An 18,458-nucleotide genomic window follows, 5' to 3' on the forward strand; every position below is an offset into this window, starting at 1 on the left:
AAAAGTTAAAAAGTTTTCAATGTAGTATACAGATGGTATGATGACATGGAGGAATACAGATTTGCCATCTGAGCGCAGCCTCTCTCTCCACAGTCTTATAAAGTGAAAAGTACTGAATACATGTCCGTTTTGTATCTTCTTGTTTAAAGTTAAACTCTCCCATCCTCCACCTTAACCAGAATCTATTACCACCTCTAACCTAATTAAAACAGAATAGAGCAAGAGCCTTAAGTCACATCTGGCTAGCACAAAGCATTCTATACATTTTTGTGGCAAATGCTGCTGCAGTCTTCAGTTAAGTAATGGGGAGACATTGGCTTTTTTATTTTTGAGACATAGTCTTACTCTGTCACCCAGGATGAAGTGCAGTCACACCAATCCCAGCTCACTGTAACCTCTACCTCGCCTCATAGGTTCCAGTTTCAAGCAATTCTTGTGCCTTCACCTCCCCAAGTAGCTGGGAATACAGACACCTGCCACCAGGTCCAGCTGTAATTTTTATATTTTTAATAGAGATGGGGTTTCACCATGTTGGCAGAACTCCTGGTCTCAGGTGATCCGCCCACCTCAGCCTCCCAAAGCACTGGGATTACAGCTGTGAGCCACATCACCTGGCCTGAGATCTGATTAACATCTGTTCTGGGAAAACCTCTAAAATTTCTGGTTTACTCGTTGTTTCTTGTGTAAAATCAGGTACTTATTGTATATCCTAACCTGAGGTCAAACAACTTGATGTACTTCAGTGGCCCTACACATCTATTCTGAATTATACTTTCCCTATGGCATATAAACCCTGGATGTGGGGGTAATAGCATGGGGATCCCAAGACACAGACACGGCTTTTGATTATAAGTCCCTACTAAATGTTTCTTTCTGAAAAACTGGATTTGTCACTCTTTAGTTTCTCAGCTTCCCTGGACTTTGGGGGTACATTTGCATAGACAATAATAAATGTTTATTATAGTTTTGATGTTGGAAATGTCCAAAAACCAGGTTATTATGTAACAAACACTCTTATTTTTTCCAAAAATCACAAGCCAATTATCTTTTACCGGCCTAGAAACCACTGGAACATTATTGATTCTATAAGTAAAAAAAGCCAGAAGAAAGCAGAAGTGAAATAAAGCAAAAATGGCATAGCCATCTCACACATGGTGCGTTGTGATGTGCATAAGAGCAGCTACTGGCCATGACCGTATTATAAGGAACACCACCTCAGGGGAGGTGAGGTCCCTAAGAGTCTTCCTTGAGGTGTCTTCAGGGTTCTTCAGGTCCCATGAAACAGACACCCTGAGGTACTTGGAATAAATAGATGCCTATTCATTGAAAATGGCAGTTGTGTCATGAGTGGTGGCTCACGCCTGTAATTCCAACACTTTGGAGGCTGAGGTGACCTCGCTTGAGCCCAGGAGTTCAAAACCAGCCTGGGCAACGTGGTGAAAACCCCATCTCTACCAAAAACACAAAAGTTAGCCAGATATGGTGGCATAAACCTGTAGTCCTAGCTACTTGCGGGGCTGAGGTGGGAGGATCACTTGAGGCCAGGGGCTTGAAGCTGCAGTGAGCCATGACTGTACCACTGCACTCCAGCCTGGGTGGCATAGCAAGACCCTGTCTTAAAAAATAATTATTATTATAAATTAAAAAAGAAAAAGGCAGACGTAAATCTTCTGAAGTTTTTATTCCTGAAGAATAAGAACTTATATAAGATTTTTATCCTTGGAGAATAAGAATTCAAATTCCTAATAGCCTAAATGTAGTTCTACCTTTTTTTTTTTTTTGAGATGGTCTTGCTCCGTCACCCAGGCTGCAGTGCGGTGGTACAACCTTGGCTTACTGTACTCTCAAACTCCCTGGGCTCAGGAGATCCCCCAACCTAAGCCTCCTGAGTAGCTGGGACTATTGGTGCACACCACCATGTCCAGCTAATTTTTTTTTATTTTCTTTAGAGATGGGGGTTTTGCCATGTTGCCCAGGCTAGAACCAAACTCCTAGGTTCAAGAAATCCGCCTGCTTTGGCCTCTCAAAACACTGATATTGTAGGCATGAGCCACTGCACCTGGCCCCTTTTATTTCTTAAAAAATAAAATAAATAATAAAGAGAGAAGGACTAGGTGAAATGCAACAGAAAATGTGCAGCAATTTACTGGGCAAAAAACCTAAAAGCACATAAACTAGTTTAGGAAGTTCAGGAAAGGAATGAAATACTCAGAGCTAAACCTGATAATTTGCCAAACTGTAAACCAAGATTAGAAGTTAAATAATTTGCCCACAGTCACCCAGTTATTGCAACTAACCAAAGACTTTCTGAAAGTAATTCTCACCCTAGAAGGAAGGAAGAAGGAACCTACCGTTATATTTTCTAGATCAAGATGCTTGTTGTGTACAGTTTCACAGAGCCTTCAGATTTTTTCTTTAATTTTGTTCATGTCTTTTTCATTAAGTAGCTTGGCTGACGAAGCATCTTGTTCCAGTTCCAAAAGTCAAATCATGAGATCTAAGCTAGCTCTATCAAGATCCATGTTCAAACGATCTCTACTCAGTATATACATGAGGGCAGCTGTACAGAGGGACAGATTCTTCAACAGACCAACAAAAGGAAAAGAAAAAGTTCATGTGAGCAACTCCTGACAATCTCAGGAAGTAAGACTGTTAATGAGTTTTGCTTTCAAGTTAAAATGCCTAAAACTTGTATTACTGACCATGTTGGAAACTTTAAAAATGTTTTATTCAGTGGTCCCTCTAAAAATATTCTCAAGAAACATGCTTTAAAAATGAAATGCTGTTGCTTAAAATTATCCTTTCAATGGACCTTCCATACATGAATGCCTGAAAGCTGTAAGAATATAAGCTGAGTTACATATTTCTTTGGCTATTCTGTGCTAAATGAAGAGTTTATAGAACATTTTTACAGACCTGTGTGTGTGTATGGGTATAAATTCTATTATGACATACCTCACTTTTTTCTGAGACAGGATTTCACTTTGTCACCCAGGCTGAAGTGCAGTGGCATGATCTCAGCTCACTGTCGCCTTGACTTTCTGGACTCAAGCAATCTTCACCGCCTCGGCCTCACAAGTAGCTGAGACAACTGGCATGTGCCACCACACCCAGCTGACTTTTTTGTATTTTTGTAGATAGGGTTTCACTATGTTGCCCAGGCTGGTCCTAAACACCTGAAGTCAAGTGATTCACCCACCTTGGCCTCCCAAATTGCTAAGATTATAGGCATGAGCCTATAATGCACAGCCTATTCTTTATGATATAGTAGACAGTCAAATTTCAGTTTAAAATCAATAACTGAAGGCCGGGTGCGGTGGCTCACACCTGTAATCCCAGCACTTTGGGAGGGTGAGGCGGATGGATCATGAGGTCAAGAGATGGAGACCATCCTGGCCAACATGGTGAAACCCCGTCTCTACTAAAAATACAAAAATTAGCTGGGCATGGTGGCACACACCTATAGTTCCAGCTACTCAGGAGGCTGAGGCAGAAGAACTGCTTGAACCCAGGAGGCAGAGGTTGCAGTGAACCGCAATGGCACCACTGCACTCCAGCCTGGCACCTGGTGACAGAATGAGACTCTGTCTCAAAAAAAAAACAAAAAACTCAATAACTGAGTAATTTTAAATCTGTATCAAATCCTTAACGTTTTTTCCCCCCTGCAAAACACAGCTGGGTTTACATCTGTATGTAAACCCAGAATGCTGAATGACACATATTTGCATTTCTTTAAAATAAACCAATCGCCAGATCTGGTGGCTCATGCCTGTAATCCCAGCACTTTGGAAGGCCAAGGCGGGTGGACCACTTGAGGTCGGGAGTTCAAGATCTGCCTGGCCAACATAATGAAACCTCATCTCTACTAAAAATACAAAAAAAATTAGCTGGGTATGGTGACGCACGTCTGCAATCCCAGCCACTCCCGAGGCTGAGGCAGGAGAATTGCTTGAACCCAGGAGGCAGAGGTTGCAGTGAGTCAAGACTGCACCACTGCACTACAGCCTGGGTGACAGAGCGAGATTCCGTCTCAAAAAATAAATAAAATAAAATAAAACATCGGAGAAGGATAATTTTAGGAGAAATACCTAATGAAGGTGATGGGGAGATGGAGGTAGCAAACCACCATGGCATGTGTATACCTATGTAACAATCCTGCAAGATCTGCACATGTACCCCAGAACTTAAAGTATAATAAAATAAATAAAATAAAATATAAAAATTAGCCAGGTGTGGTGGCAGGTGCCTGTACTCCCAGTTACTTGGGTGGCTGAGTTGTGAGGATTGCTTGAAAAAATAAAATAAACCAATCAAGTCTGAGTGAACCAAGTAATTTTTTAAATCATTAATAAAATGTACCAAAATCACTCAAGTCAGGTAGTTAAGTTAGCACATTCTATATTTAATTTTAATTTTTTTTTTTTTTTAAGGAGTCTCACTCTGTCACTGAGGCTGCAGCACAGAGGCACAATCTTGGCTCACTGTAACCTCTACCTCTGGGGTTCCAGCAATTCTTGCGCCTCAGCCTCCTGAGTAACTAACGTTACAGGCATGCACCACCATGCCTGGCTAGCTTTTTGTATTTTTAGTAGAGATGGGGTTTCGCCATGTTGCCCAGGCTGGTCTTGAACTCCTGAGCTCAGGCAATCTGCCCACCTTGACCTCCCAAAGTGTTAGGATTACAGGCATGAGCCACCACACTCGGCCAGCACACTCTACTTATACAATTTAAAAATACTGAAGATGAAGTATTTTAGATAAATGTGAATATAAAAAAAGGTCTTACATTTGGGATATTCCAACACTTGAGATATTCTATTCTTACACTTATTTCAACATACAGAAAATACAACTATCTAAAGATTTAAACTTTGAGCCCCTAGAAGTATAGAAGCATCAGACCAGATGTCTGATTAAATGTTTATGCAGCAAATTATTTTTGGAAAATAGGATGCCATAGAAAAGGCCATGAGGGACCCACTGCCCTTAAAATCACACACTGTAATGCCTTAGTTTCCTGTTAACTGCATAATAAAGCAAACGAAGTCTCTTTTTTGTTTGTTTTTAAGAGATGAGCTCTCACTAGGTTTCCCAGAATGGATCTGAAACTCCTGGGCTCAAGAAATCCTCCCATCTACGTCTCCAGAGTAGCTGGGACTTACAAGTGGACACCCCCTTGTCCAGCAACAAACTACTTTTTTTTTTTTTTTTTGAGACAGAATCTCTGTCTCCCAGGCTGGAGTGCAGTGGCAAGATCTTGGATCACTGCAACCTCTGACTCCCAGGTTCAAGTGATTCATTCTCCTGCTTCCGCCTCTTGAGTAGCTGGGACTGCAGGCACGTGTCACCATGTTGGCCAGGCTCATCTCAAACTCTTGACCTGAGGTGATCCGCCCACTTTGGCCTCCCAAAGTGCTGGGATTACAGGCATGAGCCAAGACACCTGGCCCAGAAGATGCAGTATTAAATTAATTCTGTATCACCTAATCCATTTTTAGAACATAGTTTCTTTAACAAAAATATTGCAAGGCCATCTCAAAATACTACTAATCATAATAATTAGCAATGATGGTTACTTTCTTCTAATTTTGGAAAATATAAACCTAATTATTTTTGTTATGTTTACTTTGTTATTAAGCAAATACATCAAAGGCAAGGAAAATGAAGAATTTATTCCTTATCACAATGAGGCTATGTTCGAATCAATGAACAAAAAAGTTTCTAAGAAAATTAAAGCTGCATTTCCAAACCAGTTTTTTTCCCATGCATTAGTATCAAATAATACTAACAGATTCTTCTCAGTGCTTTCTGATTATTGGGAAAATCATGCTTATAAAATTCAGTGTCAGTATGCTACATTAGCCAAGATAACAAAATAAAATTTTAATAGTATAAAATGACAAATTAAGAAAAAATGTTTTCATGAGAAAATAAGTATTAAGCAAAAACTTCTGACCATAAGCACTACAAATTTAACAAATAAAATGAACTCAATCTATAATTAGGATATATTTGTAGAATATCCAATGAAGACATTTTTTTATAGCCAAACAGACTAGTAGTTTTCTCTGTCTCAGAAAGTTAAAAATACCTGATGGTGCTGGGAATCATCCAAGGTTTTAAAGACCATTGCTACCATCCCATGTGCTCTCAGGTGCATTCGAAAACTGGGCATGGCACATTTAGTAGTCAAGCTAATAACACTAGAAGAAAATACAGTAGGTTAGGGGAACTGGAAACAGCTAGTACATTAGTTTTGTTTGTGTAATACCATAACCAGCAAATAGGAAGGGGGTAAAAGGGTCAAAGCATTGCCCATACATCATCGCAATATAAAAACCAGAGGCAAAACACATTAATAAAAATATACTGGTGCCTAGTATGTGATTAGGTACACTGTATTTTTAAAAAATAACATAATTGTTTTTAGTGCATTCTTTACATTACTACTATCATTAAAAGCTTAAACTCTGAGCTACCTTTCATAATACTTCTAATAAAAATTAGAATTAATTATATTTGATTGAATATACTCCAAATGACTCAAAAATTCAATCAAAATTACAGTATTCAATCAATTCATTAGGGAGTACAAAAGATCATCTTTTTATTTTGAGCATTTCGGTGTAAATGTAAGCACTCAGACCACAACATGCTTAAATAAATCTAATTTATTACTTGAACATCAAAGGTAAAAATAACTTAAAAGATTCTTTTTTAAAAATTATTTATTTTCTTTCCGGTATTTTTTTCTTCCTTTTTCTGGAGACAGAGCCTCACCTCACTCTATCATCCAGGTCAAGCCATCCTGCCACCTCAGCCTCCCAAGGAGCTGAAACTGCAGGCACATGCCACCATGACTCACTTTTTATTTTTTAGAGACACAGGGTCACATTATGTTGCCCAAGGTGGTCTCGAACTCTCGGACACATGCAATCCTCCCAATTTGGCCTCCCAAAAAGCTGGGATTACAGGTATGAGCCACCATACAAGGCAAAAAGATGCTTTAGCATGTTGTTCTTGTTTTTTAACCACTTAAAAACTGAAGCCTATGCTATGCTAAAAATGCTATGATCACCCAGCTTTCCCTCTATCATGTAGAACCAAATTCTTTATAGAGAAATGGATAGTTCTGGCCGGACGAGGTGACTCATGCCTGTAATCCCAGTACTTTGGGAGGCTGAGCAGGTGGATCACAAGGTCAGGAGTTCAAGACCAGCCTGACCAACATAGTGAAACCTCATCTCTACTAAAACTACAAAAAAGTAGCTGGGCATAGTGGCTCATACCTGTAATCCAAGCTAACCGGCTACTCGGGAGACTGAGGCAAGAGAATCACCTGAACCCAGGAGGTGGAGGTCGCTGCAAGTGGAGACCATACCACTGCACTCCAGCTGGGGTGACAGTGTGAGAAACGAGAAAAGAGAGGACAGGAGAGAAAAGGAAAGGAAAAGAAGAGAGGAAGGAAGGAAAGAAGGGAGGAAGGAAGGGAGGGAGGGAGGGAGGGGGGAGGGCAGGCATTTTAACATATCACTAGCTGTATATACTATACACATCATAACAAAATAAAAAATGTCTGGCTTTTTGGATAATACATAGTTGAAAAAATTTAATACAGCATGTACATAATTGTAAAATATAAAAATCTTACCTAAGGCAACGCGTGTTTAGAGGCTGAGTGCTCTTTAAGCCACTTAACAAGTACTCAATGTCATCAGTGAACTCTTGATTTTCACCAAATTCTACGACATCATTGAATTGCTTCACGTGCTGAACAACAGTATATAATTGCCAAGAAAAAAAAATGTCCCCCCTTTTTAACTATGAACTATTTAAATCTGTGGGCTCACTGTACTTTACATAAGTGCATAAAAGAGTTTGTTAGATGGCAACAAAAATATTTTTAGAACAATAATGATGGTAGGACAAAAGAAGTTTGTGGTTCAAAACTGAGTATCAGTATACTGATATTTGTTGAAGATATTAAAAGGCTGAATGTTACATGCAAAAATCTATCAACATGCAGTAAACACTGTATATGGCTGCTTACTTCTTTGTCTTCTCGTGTGCATTTCAATGCAGTAACTATATCTTGGTAGGGCTGAGTAGGTATTGTCAGTTTTTATCACTTTGGATGGTGATGCAGGAGCCTTAAAAACGCCATCATTTTTTTGATTTGGTTCCTTTGAAGACAGCCTCACCTATTAATAAAGGTATTAAATTAGTTGTTCTAAATAAATATACAAAAATAGGAACATCTCATCTATCTGGCAAATTTGGCTTCAGAAAAAGTAAATAAAGCTTTTTTAAAAAGGGGGAATGGGGAGGCCTCTCAAAGGTCTTTAGAAATATTTTGGATTCCATGCACTAACAGGTAAGACATATGCATGTCTACATACAGAAGAACCACTCAAAAATTCTTTCTGGTCTTTTTTAAACTTTTTATTTCACACAATTTGTCTCTAGTACCATGAGAAAGACTACAGAACCACAACTGCATGCAAAAATAGCTTTCATAAGCAGAAAGGGACAGGACAGAAAAACTAGAGTCAAAAGAATTTTAAAATCAAAAGAGTGTGAAATAGTTTAGGGCAGAAATAAACAGCTGTAACGGGAGCATGATATATTACTACTAATATACAAAATGATTTCTTTATACTATCAAGAGGAGTCTAAACAGTTTACGAAGACAGGAAACTGTACATTATATATTAGAAAAACTTCTATCCCCAAATTATTTGTTGTTGTAAAGAACTACTTTACCTGATAACCCCAGATGACTGAAGCTTTACTGTTAACCTAGAAATCATGTATGATACCGTCAGTCATTCTGGAGAAAATAAGTTGCTAAGAATCTTTTTCCTAATGTTTTGGATTGAAAAGTATTACTGGACCAGCACTTTGGGAGGCCGAGGCGGGTGGATCAAGAGGTCAAGAGATTGAGACCATCCTGGTCAACATGGTGAAACCCCATCTCTACTAAAAATACAAAAAATTAGCTGGGCATGGTGGTGCGTGCCTGTAGTCCCAGCTACTCAGGAGGCTGAGGGAGGAGAATTGCCTGAACCCAGGAGGCGGAGGTTGCAGTGAGCCGAGATCGCGCCATTGCACTCCAGCCTGGGTAACAAGAGCGAAACTCCGTCTCAAGAAAAAAGAAAAGTATTACTGGAATAGAGGAAGAAATTTGCCTCTGAAAATCAAATTAAGCGTGGAAAGCCACTTAGAAATACATATAGATGCAATATACAGTATACCTCTTATAAAAACATCAAATATGGACAATCTTGCTCTTAAACACTAAATACTATAAATTCCATGAAATGTGGGTCATGAGTAACAAGAGTCTTATTTTTTATGCCTTTCATTCTTAACCTAGCAGCACTAGAATCTCTGCTATCTTACCGACAACCGTCAGTTTTCCAATCAATTAAACTGAAACTACTGTTTTAGTAAAGAAAGTCAAAATAAACTGTTAAATAGGGAAGTCAAAGATTTACAAACTGTGAATTAAAAGGGTAACTGCGTAATGTATAGCTTATTAAAAAACACAAAATAAGTAAGTACAGTTCACTTACTGTGACACTCTGAGGTTTTACTCCTGGTGGCCCAGGCAGTTCTTCTGAATCGGGATGATTCCAATGTCTGGCATTATATACAGCTTTTGTGGGTGACTAGAGAAATGAGAGAAAGATCAACTGCTTCCATCCTTATAAAAGACTCAATAAACAAAATCATAAAGAATAATTTATATGCATAAATGTGTATCCTAGAAACAGCAGGACAGATGCTATCTGGGTATAGTCCCACCATAATTCCCATACCCATGCCATTAGCAAATATAATCACTGTAGGACTAGGTCACAATATCAGCAATTAGTGCTCTGAGCAACTATGACTAACCAAGAAAAGATGGCTCTTGAAAGTAAACCTAGGCAGGGCATGGTGGCTCATGTCTGTAATCCAGTACTTTGAGAAGCCAAGGCAAGTGGATCACTTGAGGTCAGGAGTTTGAGACCAGCCTGGCCAACATGGTGAAACTCCATCTCTACTAAAAACAACAAAAAATTAGCCAAGCGTGGTGGTGCATGCCTGTAATCCCAGCTACTTGAGAGGCTGAGGCAGAAGAATCACCTGAACCTGGGAGGCAGAGGTTGCAGTAAGCTGACATTGCTCCACTGCACTCCAGCCTGGGAGACAGTGAGATTCCGTTTCCAAAAAAAAAAAAAAGGTAAGTAAACTTCTTGCTAGGCTTGTACTAAGTAATCAACACATTTACTTCAACATGGGTTGGGCGTGGTAGCTCATGCCTGTAATCCCAGCACTTTGGGAGAGTGAGGCAAAAAAATCACTTGAGTCCAGGAGTTTGAGACTAACCTGGGTGACAAAGCAAGACCCCATCTCAAAAACTTAAAAAAAAAAAAAAATTAATGATAATAGTTCAACATGTTCTTTGGCAAAACTTTATTCTTCAAACTACTGATTCATGCCTCACAATCTTCCAACAATGGGAATCCAGCAGTTTATGACAGATAATGCAGTCATTTAAAGCAAACCACTGCAGCCAGATGTATGCTACCACTCAAAAGTTCTCAATTCTGTTTAGAATACATATACCACATATTCCAAGACACAGTGGGATCTAAAAAAGTACCATGTAATAACATACACGGTTTCTGCAGCAAAATGTCACACTAAGCAGGACAAAGATGTAAAGTCTCTCACATCAAGCCAGGTTATTGTGCTGCTCTATCAATGTACTTAAACTTATCGGGGGGATTTTCAGTTTTAACACTGAATTTCAGAATTGAGAACAGATGACAGTAAACCTACAAAATCAAATCAAGGAAAAGAACAAAACCTTCACTTTCAATAGAAAATGCAGAACTACAAAGATTGACAAGACAGAAAGGTAACACCTCATTCTCTCTATCATCTACAAAAGTGATGTTAAATTATGTTTTGAAGTTCAAATAAATGGTGTGGTCATAAACCATTTCTTTCTTTCATAAACAGATTTTCTTTCATAAACGGAGAAACTTTCTGTTTATGAAACTAATCTTATTTTTGGTACAACATAAATATGAGTGGAAAAACAGTATTTCAAGACGGTCCATCAATCTACATTTAAAAAGCAGCTATCTCCCATTACTAGCTGCAGTAACACAATTAGCATTAAGCATTAGCGTGACCTAATGGTTAGCTTTTTATATATTATCTTTACTAAGGCAGAAAAACCTCATCTGTATTGTGTATACAAACCCATCACTCTTATATGCCAGGTTTGCATAATATGATGATGCATTAGCAATCTGAAACAATTTATGCACTCATGCAATGACTCACACTGCTTTCCTGAGGCACAACACAGAAAGTGGACAGTTTTATGTGATTAAAACCTACCTCTCTATTCCTTCTATTCTTTTCAAAGACCAGCTACATAACATGTGTGTCTGCTAGCTATGAATCCCTGATTTGAGCTACCTTTGGTACCGCATGCATACTCAGAGCCCAGGCTTTGGTAACAGCCTTTTTGTAAGAAAAAGTGCCTTAAAGCTCAATTTTACTTCTTTTTAGAAAGCACTGACTAGGCTAGATGCAGTGGCTCACACCAGTAACTGCAGCACGCCTGTAGTCCTAGGCAGGAAGATCACTTGAAGAGCCAGTTGTTCAAGACCAGACTGGGCAACAAAGCAAGACCCTGTCTCTAACAAAAAATAAAATCAATAAAATTTAAAAAACAAAAAGAAATTTAAAAAAAGAAAAAGCATTGATGGCTGGGTGTGGTGGCTCACGCCTGTAATCCCAGCACTTTGGGAGGCCGAGGCAGGCAGATCACCTGAGGTCAGGAGTTCAAGACTAGCCTGGCCAACATGGTGAAACCGCGTCTCTAACAAAACAAACAAACAAACAAACAAAAATTAATCATAAAAAAAAAAAAAACCAAAAGCATTGACTACAGATAATAATCTAGTTACCTAGTCCCATAGCTAACAAAATACTAGGGTAGCTCAAAGTTCTAAATTAAAACACTGTAAGGAATACCTGAAAGAGTATGTGCTTTGTAAGTATTAAATACTATCAATAATAATTGTTATGTGATGATGTGCTGCTCAGTTTAAGTCTAATACATTTGTAACAAAACAAATATATAGCTTAACTACCTAATAAAGAATATGATAAACAAATAGGATAACTGATGGGTCTAGGATAATAGGTAACTCCTTGAAGCATAATGGTATATGACTGAATAGCTTATATTAAAAGGTCATATTAAAGGAACATTTGGTTATGCTGTTGAACAAGGTGATTTAGTAACACTATTAAATTTAAAGCTTTTGATGATGTGTTACCATTTTAATACTAATAAGCAATATAAAGGGAAGAAGTCCAATAAGAACTTTTTCTTGACTTTTATTTCAATTACAAGACTAATATAAGATTTATTAAGGGAGGAAGGATACTGGAGACACATCCTTCTAACTAAAAATGAAAATAAGTAATATCTGTATATGGCTAATATACACACATGGCAGAGAGTGGAAGAAACAGGGAAAGAGAAAAAGGAACACTGAGCTTTTTACATCATTCCACAACAGTACAATAATTCCACATGCTCATAAGTGAATTGTGTATGTGAACCACACAACAGTGGTATGTCACATACTAACTTCACTCAATGAAAGTGATTGTGTGTGTACATGTAAAAATAGCATACAGCAATCAACTTTCCATGGAAAATCAAAAATCACCCTTACCATTTAGCAACCTAGCTAAATGATAACAGCATCATTCTGATTACATCATCAGGCTTGTCTTTAATCTTGTTAATTTTATTCTGGTTTGAAAAGCAGATACAGGGCCAGGCACAGTGGCTCATGACTATAATCCCAGCGTTTTGGGAGGCTGAGGCAGGTGGATCACTTGAGGTCAGGAGTCAGAGACTAACCTGACCAACATGGTTAAACCATCTCTACTAAATACACAAACTTGGCCAGGCATGGTGGCGGGTGCCTGTAATGGCAGCTACTTGAGAGGCTGAGGCAGGAGAATTGCTTAAACCCAGAAGGCAGAGGTTGCAGTAAGCCAAGATTGTGCCATTGCACTTCAGCCTGGGTGACAAAAAAGTGGCTCACGGTAATCCTAGCATTCTCGGAGGCCAAGGCAGGTGGATCACGTGAGGTCAGGAGTTCAAATCCAGCCTGGCCAACATTGTGAAACCCCATCTCTAATAAAGATATTTTTAAAGTTAGTGGGGTGTGGTGGTGGGCATCTGTAATCCCAGCTACTCAGGAGGCTGAGGCAGGAGAACTGTTTGAACCAGGGAGGCAGAGGTTGCAGTGAACAGAGATCGTACCATTGTACTCCAGCCTGGGCAACAAGTATGAAATTCCATCTCAAAAGAAAAAAAAGGGAGAAAGGGAGGGAGGGAAGGAGGGAGGGAGGGAAGGAAGGAAGGAGAAGAAAAGCAGATACAGCAAATAAACCAGATTCCTAAACTTTTTTTTCTGTGTAAAAAAAAAAATTTGTGGCTAGGCGTAGTGGTTCTCACCTGTAATCCCAGCACTTTGGGAGGTCAAGGCAGACAGATGGCTTGAGCCCAGAGTTTGAAACAGCCTGTGTAACATGGTGAAACTCGGTCTCTACAAAAAATAGAAAAATTAGTTGGGCATGGTGGCACATGCTTGTGGTCCAAGCTACTCTAGAGGTTAAGGTGGGAGGATCACCTCCTGAGTCCAGGAGGTAAAGGCTGCAGTGAGCCAAGATCATACCACAGCACTCCAGCCTGGGTGACAGAGCAAGATTCTGTCTCCACAAAAAAGGGTGGATTATGTTTGCTATACAAATTAATAAGCAAAATACTTATAACAAAATAAGCAAAAAGTTTGTAAAAATAACATTCTAAATATTCAGAACCATTTTAGCATATTTCAATACTGGTAATCTTAAATATATTATTCTTTTGTATTAAGTGCTCTGGGGCATGATAAGCAAGAAAAATCTCAAAAGTGACATTCCATTAAAGCTAAGGAAAAAAATATTCCAGTGATAAACTGAAGGGGCATTTCTCCATGAGAGATAATATAGCTTCCATAAAAACAATGGATAAAAATTGGTTTTTATACCACCACCAAGGTTGTGGTTAAAAGATTGGATTGCTGAATCACAGCTATAAACCAGAAGAAAAGGCTAGGCACGGTGGCTCATGCCTGTAATCCCAGCACTTTGAGAGGCCGAGGTGGGCAGATCACTTGAGGTCAGATCAGACTGGCCACCATGGTAAAACCCTGTCTCTACTAAAAATACCAAAAAATTAGCCAGGCCTGGTGGCACACGTCTGGAATCCCAGCTACCCCGGGAAGGCTGAGGAAGAAGAACTGCTTGAGTCCAGGAGATGGAGGTGGCAGTGAGTCAAGACTGCACCACTGTACTCAGCCTGGGTGACAGAGTGATACTCCATCTCAGAGGAAAAAAAAAAAAACCCACCAGAGGAAAGGAAGCATTCCTTCCTGAAAAGCTAAGAGGAAGTGACAACATGATGTTATCCCCCACTGGGCTGCTCATAAAAGGGGGAAAGAAAGGAATTTTTTAAGCCATAAATACTTCATAAACAATAAGAGCAAATTTATACATTTTAAAAACTATATGCTACATGAAGACAAAACAAGTAAGCTGATTAGAATTCATCCAGCCTTACCCACCGAAGGATAACACCAGTAATTCAATCAGCATGAAGTAAAACTAAATGAACTCTGAAGAAGTACCACACAATAACTGCGTGTGGATGTGTGCACAGTACTTTAGGGGAAATTCAAAAGGGGAAAGAACAAAACAAAACAATCTCGATTTGGATTTTTAAAAAATTTCATTAAAGAGGCAGAGCGTAGTGGCTCACACCCGTTATCCCAGCACTTTGTGAGGCCGAGGCAGGCAGATCACTAGGTCAAGAGTTCAAGACCAGCCTGGCTGACGTGGTGAAACCCTGTCCCTCCTAAAAATACAAAACGTAGCTGGGCATGCTGGCATGTGCCTTCAATCTCAGCTACTCGGGAGGCTGAGGCAGGAGAATTGCTTGAACTGGGACTCAGGAGGTGGAGGCTGCAGTGAGCAGAAATCGTGCCGCTGCACTCCAGCCTGGGCTACAGAGCAAAACTCCAGCTCAAAAAGAAAAAAATTATTTAAAAGACTTTTATAAAAGACAATTTAAATCAGATGCAGGAGAGGAAAGTCTTACAAAGAATCTTTTAGCTCTTTACAACTCCCTTTTAAGCATAATAATACAATCTCAAATTGTCTTAAACTATAAAAAATGTAACACATGTTAAATATTCAGAGTATTGAATTATTTGAAGGAAGACTAGAGAAATTCCTAAATTAAAGCCAACAGCATCTGTACTATCAAGAACCAGAAACTGTAATAGGCAATATGCAACACTGCGTGGAGAATCTAATCCACAGCTAACAGGAAGAAATAAAGCTGCAAAGTCCTTCTCTGCCTGAATCAATTACCTACTACAGGTAGTAACAACTTTTAAAAAGACAGCTGTCATTTTTTTTTGAGACGGAGTTTCGCTGGTTACCCAGGCTGGAGTGCAATGGTGCGATCTCGGCTCACCGCAACCTCCGCCTCCTGGGTTCAAGCAATTCTCCTGCCTCAGCCTCCCAAGTAGCTGTGACTACAGGCATGTGCCACCATGCCCAGCTAATTTTTGTATTTTTAGTAGAGATGGGGTTTCACCACGTTGACCAGGATGGTCTCAATCTCTTGACCTCGTGATCCACCCGCCTCGGCGGATGCTGGGATTACAGGCGTGAGCCACCGCGCCCGGCTGACAGCTGCCATTTTTATGAAGAAACTGTCAGTTCCTTTCTTCATGAAGAACAACGCACACCACTACCCTGGGTATAACTTCAAAAGTGTAACTGGTAGCCACAGTTTTATAAAATAAAAGATAAAACTTTTATTACATAAAAGTTATTTTAAAAACCCAGAAGCTGTTAAGTATCTTGAGACAACACCTGTGATTAGGGAATATCCATTCTACCCTTCCTTTAAGAACATTTAGCGAACCTGAGCAGCTACGCGGGCAGCGCCGCGACTGTCGCCTTAGCTGCCGAGCCCGTGCCCTTCCCGCCGCCGCCGCCCCCGGGCGCATTGGGGCCGCCGCGCCTGGCTGCGCTCAAGGACGAGCCACAGACGGTGCCCGACGTGCCGAGCTTCGGCGAGAGCCCGCTGCTGTCGCCCATCGACATGGACACGCAGGAGCGCAACAAGGCGGAGCGCAAGCGGCTGCGCAACCTCATCGCCGCCTCCAAGTGCCGCAAACGCAAGCTGGAGCGCATCTCGCGCCTGGAGGAGAAAGTGAAGACCCTCAAGAGCCAGAACACGGAGCTGGCGTCCACGGCGAGCCTGCTGCGAAAGCAGGTGGCGCAGCTCAAGCAGAAAGTCCTCAGCCACGTCAACAGCGGCTGCCAGCTGCTGCCCCAGCACCAGGTGTCCGTACTCAGTCCGCGCGCGGCGCGCATGCGCGGCCACCTTCCCCCAGGGGCGGGCTCGCGGGGGGGTGTCGTTGGCGTCCGGGACTTGTAGAGGGTGCGGCCCTGGGGACTCCCCACTTCCCCCGAGTGTACCCAGGAACTCAGAGTGCGGCCCCCGGGGATCCCCCCGAGGGTGCCCAGGACTCGGAAGGGGCGCCCCGGACTCGACAAGCTGGACCCCCCCCTGCTCTCGGGGGGAGGGGGAGCGAGCGCATGACCCCCCCGCCCCCGCCCTCGCGCTGCCTCTGTCCTTCGCGCGGCCGCCCTGTGTTGCACAAACCCGCGCGTCTCGGCTGCCCCTTACACCGCGCCGCGGAAGGGGCTCCGAGGGGGCGCAGCCTCAAACCCTGCCTTTCTTTTTCTTTAACTTTTTTTTTCCTTTGGAAGAGAGAAGAACAGTGTTCGATTCTGCCCTATTTATGTTTCTACTCGGGAACAAACGTTGGTTGTGTGTGTGTGTGTTTTCTTGTGTTGGTTTTTTTAAAGAAATGGGAAGAAGAAAAATTCTCCGCCCCTTTCCTCGATCTCGCTCCCCCTCTCCCTTTTTGTTCTGTTTGTTTTTTGTTTTGTTTTGCTACGAGTCCACATTCCTGTTTGTAATCCTTGATTCGCCCGGCCGGTTTTCTGTTTTCAGTAAAGTCTCGTTACGCCAAAAAAAAATAAAAATAAAAAATAAATAAATAAAAAATAAAAATATATACTAAGAAAGAGCTATATGAACTGATACAAAGTGACTTCCAAGAAATATTATTCAATTTTAAAGGCGAAACAGTACAAAAGAACACAATAGATGCTACTTTTTATGGAAGAAAAAAAATTTTTTTAATTAAATTTTATTTTTTTTGAGACAGTGTCTCGCGTTGTCACCCAGACTAGAGTGCAGGGGTGTGATCTCAGCTCACTGAAACCTCTGCTTCCCAGGTTCAAGTGATTCTCCTGCCTCAACCTCTCAAGTAGCTGGGACTACAGGTGTGTGCCACCACGTTTGGCTAATTTTTTCTACTTTCAGTAGAGAGATGGGGTTTCACCATGTTAGCCAGAATGGTCTCGATCTCCTGACTTTGTGATTTGCCCACCTCGGCCTCCCAAAGTGCTGGGACTACAGACATTAGCCACTGTGCCTGGCCACCCCCGCCCCTTTTTTTTTTAAGTCAGAGTTTCACTCGTTGCCCAGGCTGGAGTGCAATGGTGTAATTTTGGCTCACTGCAACCTCTACCTCCCAGGTTCATGCGATTCTCCTGTCTCAGTCTCCTGAGTAAGCTGGGATTACAGGCATGTGCCACCACACCCAGCTAATTTTGAAGTTTAGTAGAGACAGGATTTCTCCTTGTGGGTCAGGCTGGTCTCGAACTCCCAACCTCAGGTGATCTGCCTACCTTAGCCTCCGAAAGTGTTGGATTATAGGCTGAGCCACTACACCTAGCTGAAAAATTTTAAAGTCTGCTTATTTTTATATAAAATAGAAAAACAGGAAAAAAAGCAGAAAACACTAAAATTGGTTCCCTACAAGGGTGGATGACAGACTGGAACGGCTCTCAGATGAAGACCTCATTAAACTTACCTTTTTATTTAGTTTTGGCTTTTATAATGTTGTACATATTTTTAAAAAAAAAGTAAGAATGGAAAGGGAAAACACTACCTTTAAGTTTGCTAAAGCAAACCAGAACAAAGAAACCTACTCATATTTCACATGGACAGCAAACTGTGAAGAGAAGACAGACAAACCACCCATCTCACTGACCAACCGCGAGGCAGGCAGGCAGGCAGGCAGAAATAATCCCAAGTAATTTGTGAACACATTTGACTTTATACCCTCAATCGTGGCAGGGTGGAGTAGGGCAGGTGCAGAACTGCCAAACAATTCCTAAAAATTTTTGTAGAGTTACTTATTGTAGTGGAATGGGCAAAGCAATTCTGTACC

At 40.9% G+C, this 18,458-nt stretch overlaps 2 protein-coding genes across 2 annotated transcripts in view; one reads left to right on the forward strand and one right to left on the reverse strand.

Annotated features, from left to right (window-relative positions):
- Positions 1–6,091: 6,091 nt before the first annotated feature.
- LOC103791197 (wings apart-like protein homolog) overlaps positions 6,092–18,458 on the reverse strand; it is a 56,112-nt gene continuing 43,745 nt past the window's right edge. Inside the window, 4 exon segments of the mRNA XM_078345747.1 lie at positions 6,092–6,203; positions 7,290–7,394; positions 8,051–8,201; positions 9,576–9,671. Coding sequence (XP_078201873.1) covers positions 7,336–7,394; positions 8,051–8,201; positions 9,576–9,671 — 306 coding nt within the window. The 3' untranslated portion in view covers positions 6,092–6,203; positions 7,290–7,335.
- Positions 9,892–17,040, forward strand: LOC144578532 (transcription factor JunD-like). Its single transcript, XM_078344113.1, has 2 exons — positions 9,892–9,922; positions 16,056–17,040. Exons 1-2 carry the CDS (start codon positions 9,892–9,894, stop codon positions 16,586–16,588), a joined length of 564 nt encoding a protein of 187 aa, XP_078200239.1. The 3' UTR covers positions 16,589–17,040.

The sequence above is a fragment of the Callithrix jacchus genome, chromosome 12 (assembly GCF_049354715.1).
Source record: "Callithrix jacchus isolate 240 chromosome 12, calJac240_pri, whole genome shotgun sequence".
Taxonomy (NCBI): Eukaryota; Metazoa; Chordata; class Mammalia; order Primates; family Cebidae; genus Callithrix; species Callithrix jacchus.

What these genes read in the sequence shown, in the direction of transcription:
- LOC144578532 (XM_078344113.1), top strand. Translation starts at nt 9,892, where the DNA reads ATGACTAACCAAGAAAAGATGGCTCTTGAAA. An exon ending in AGAAAAGATGGCTCTTGAAA is followed by an intron (nt 9,923 to 16,055) that starts GTAAACCTAGGC and finishes CCTTCCTTTAAG; the next exon opens with AACATTTAGCGAACCTGAGC.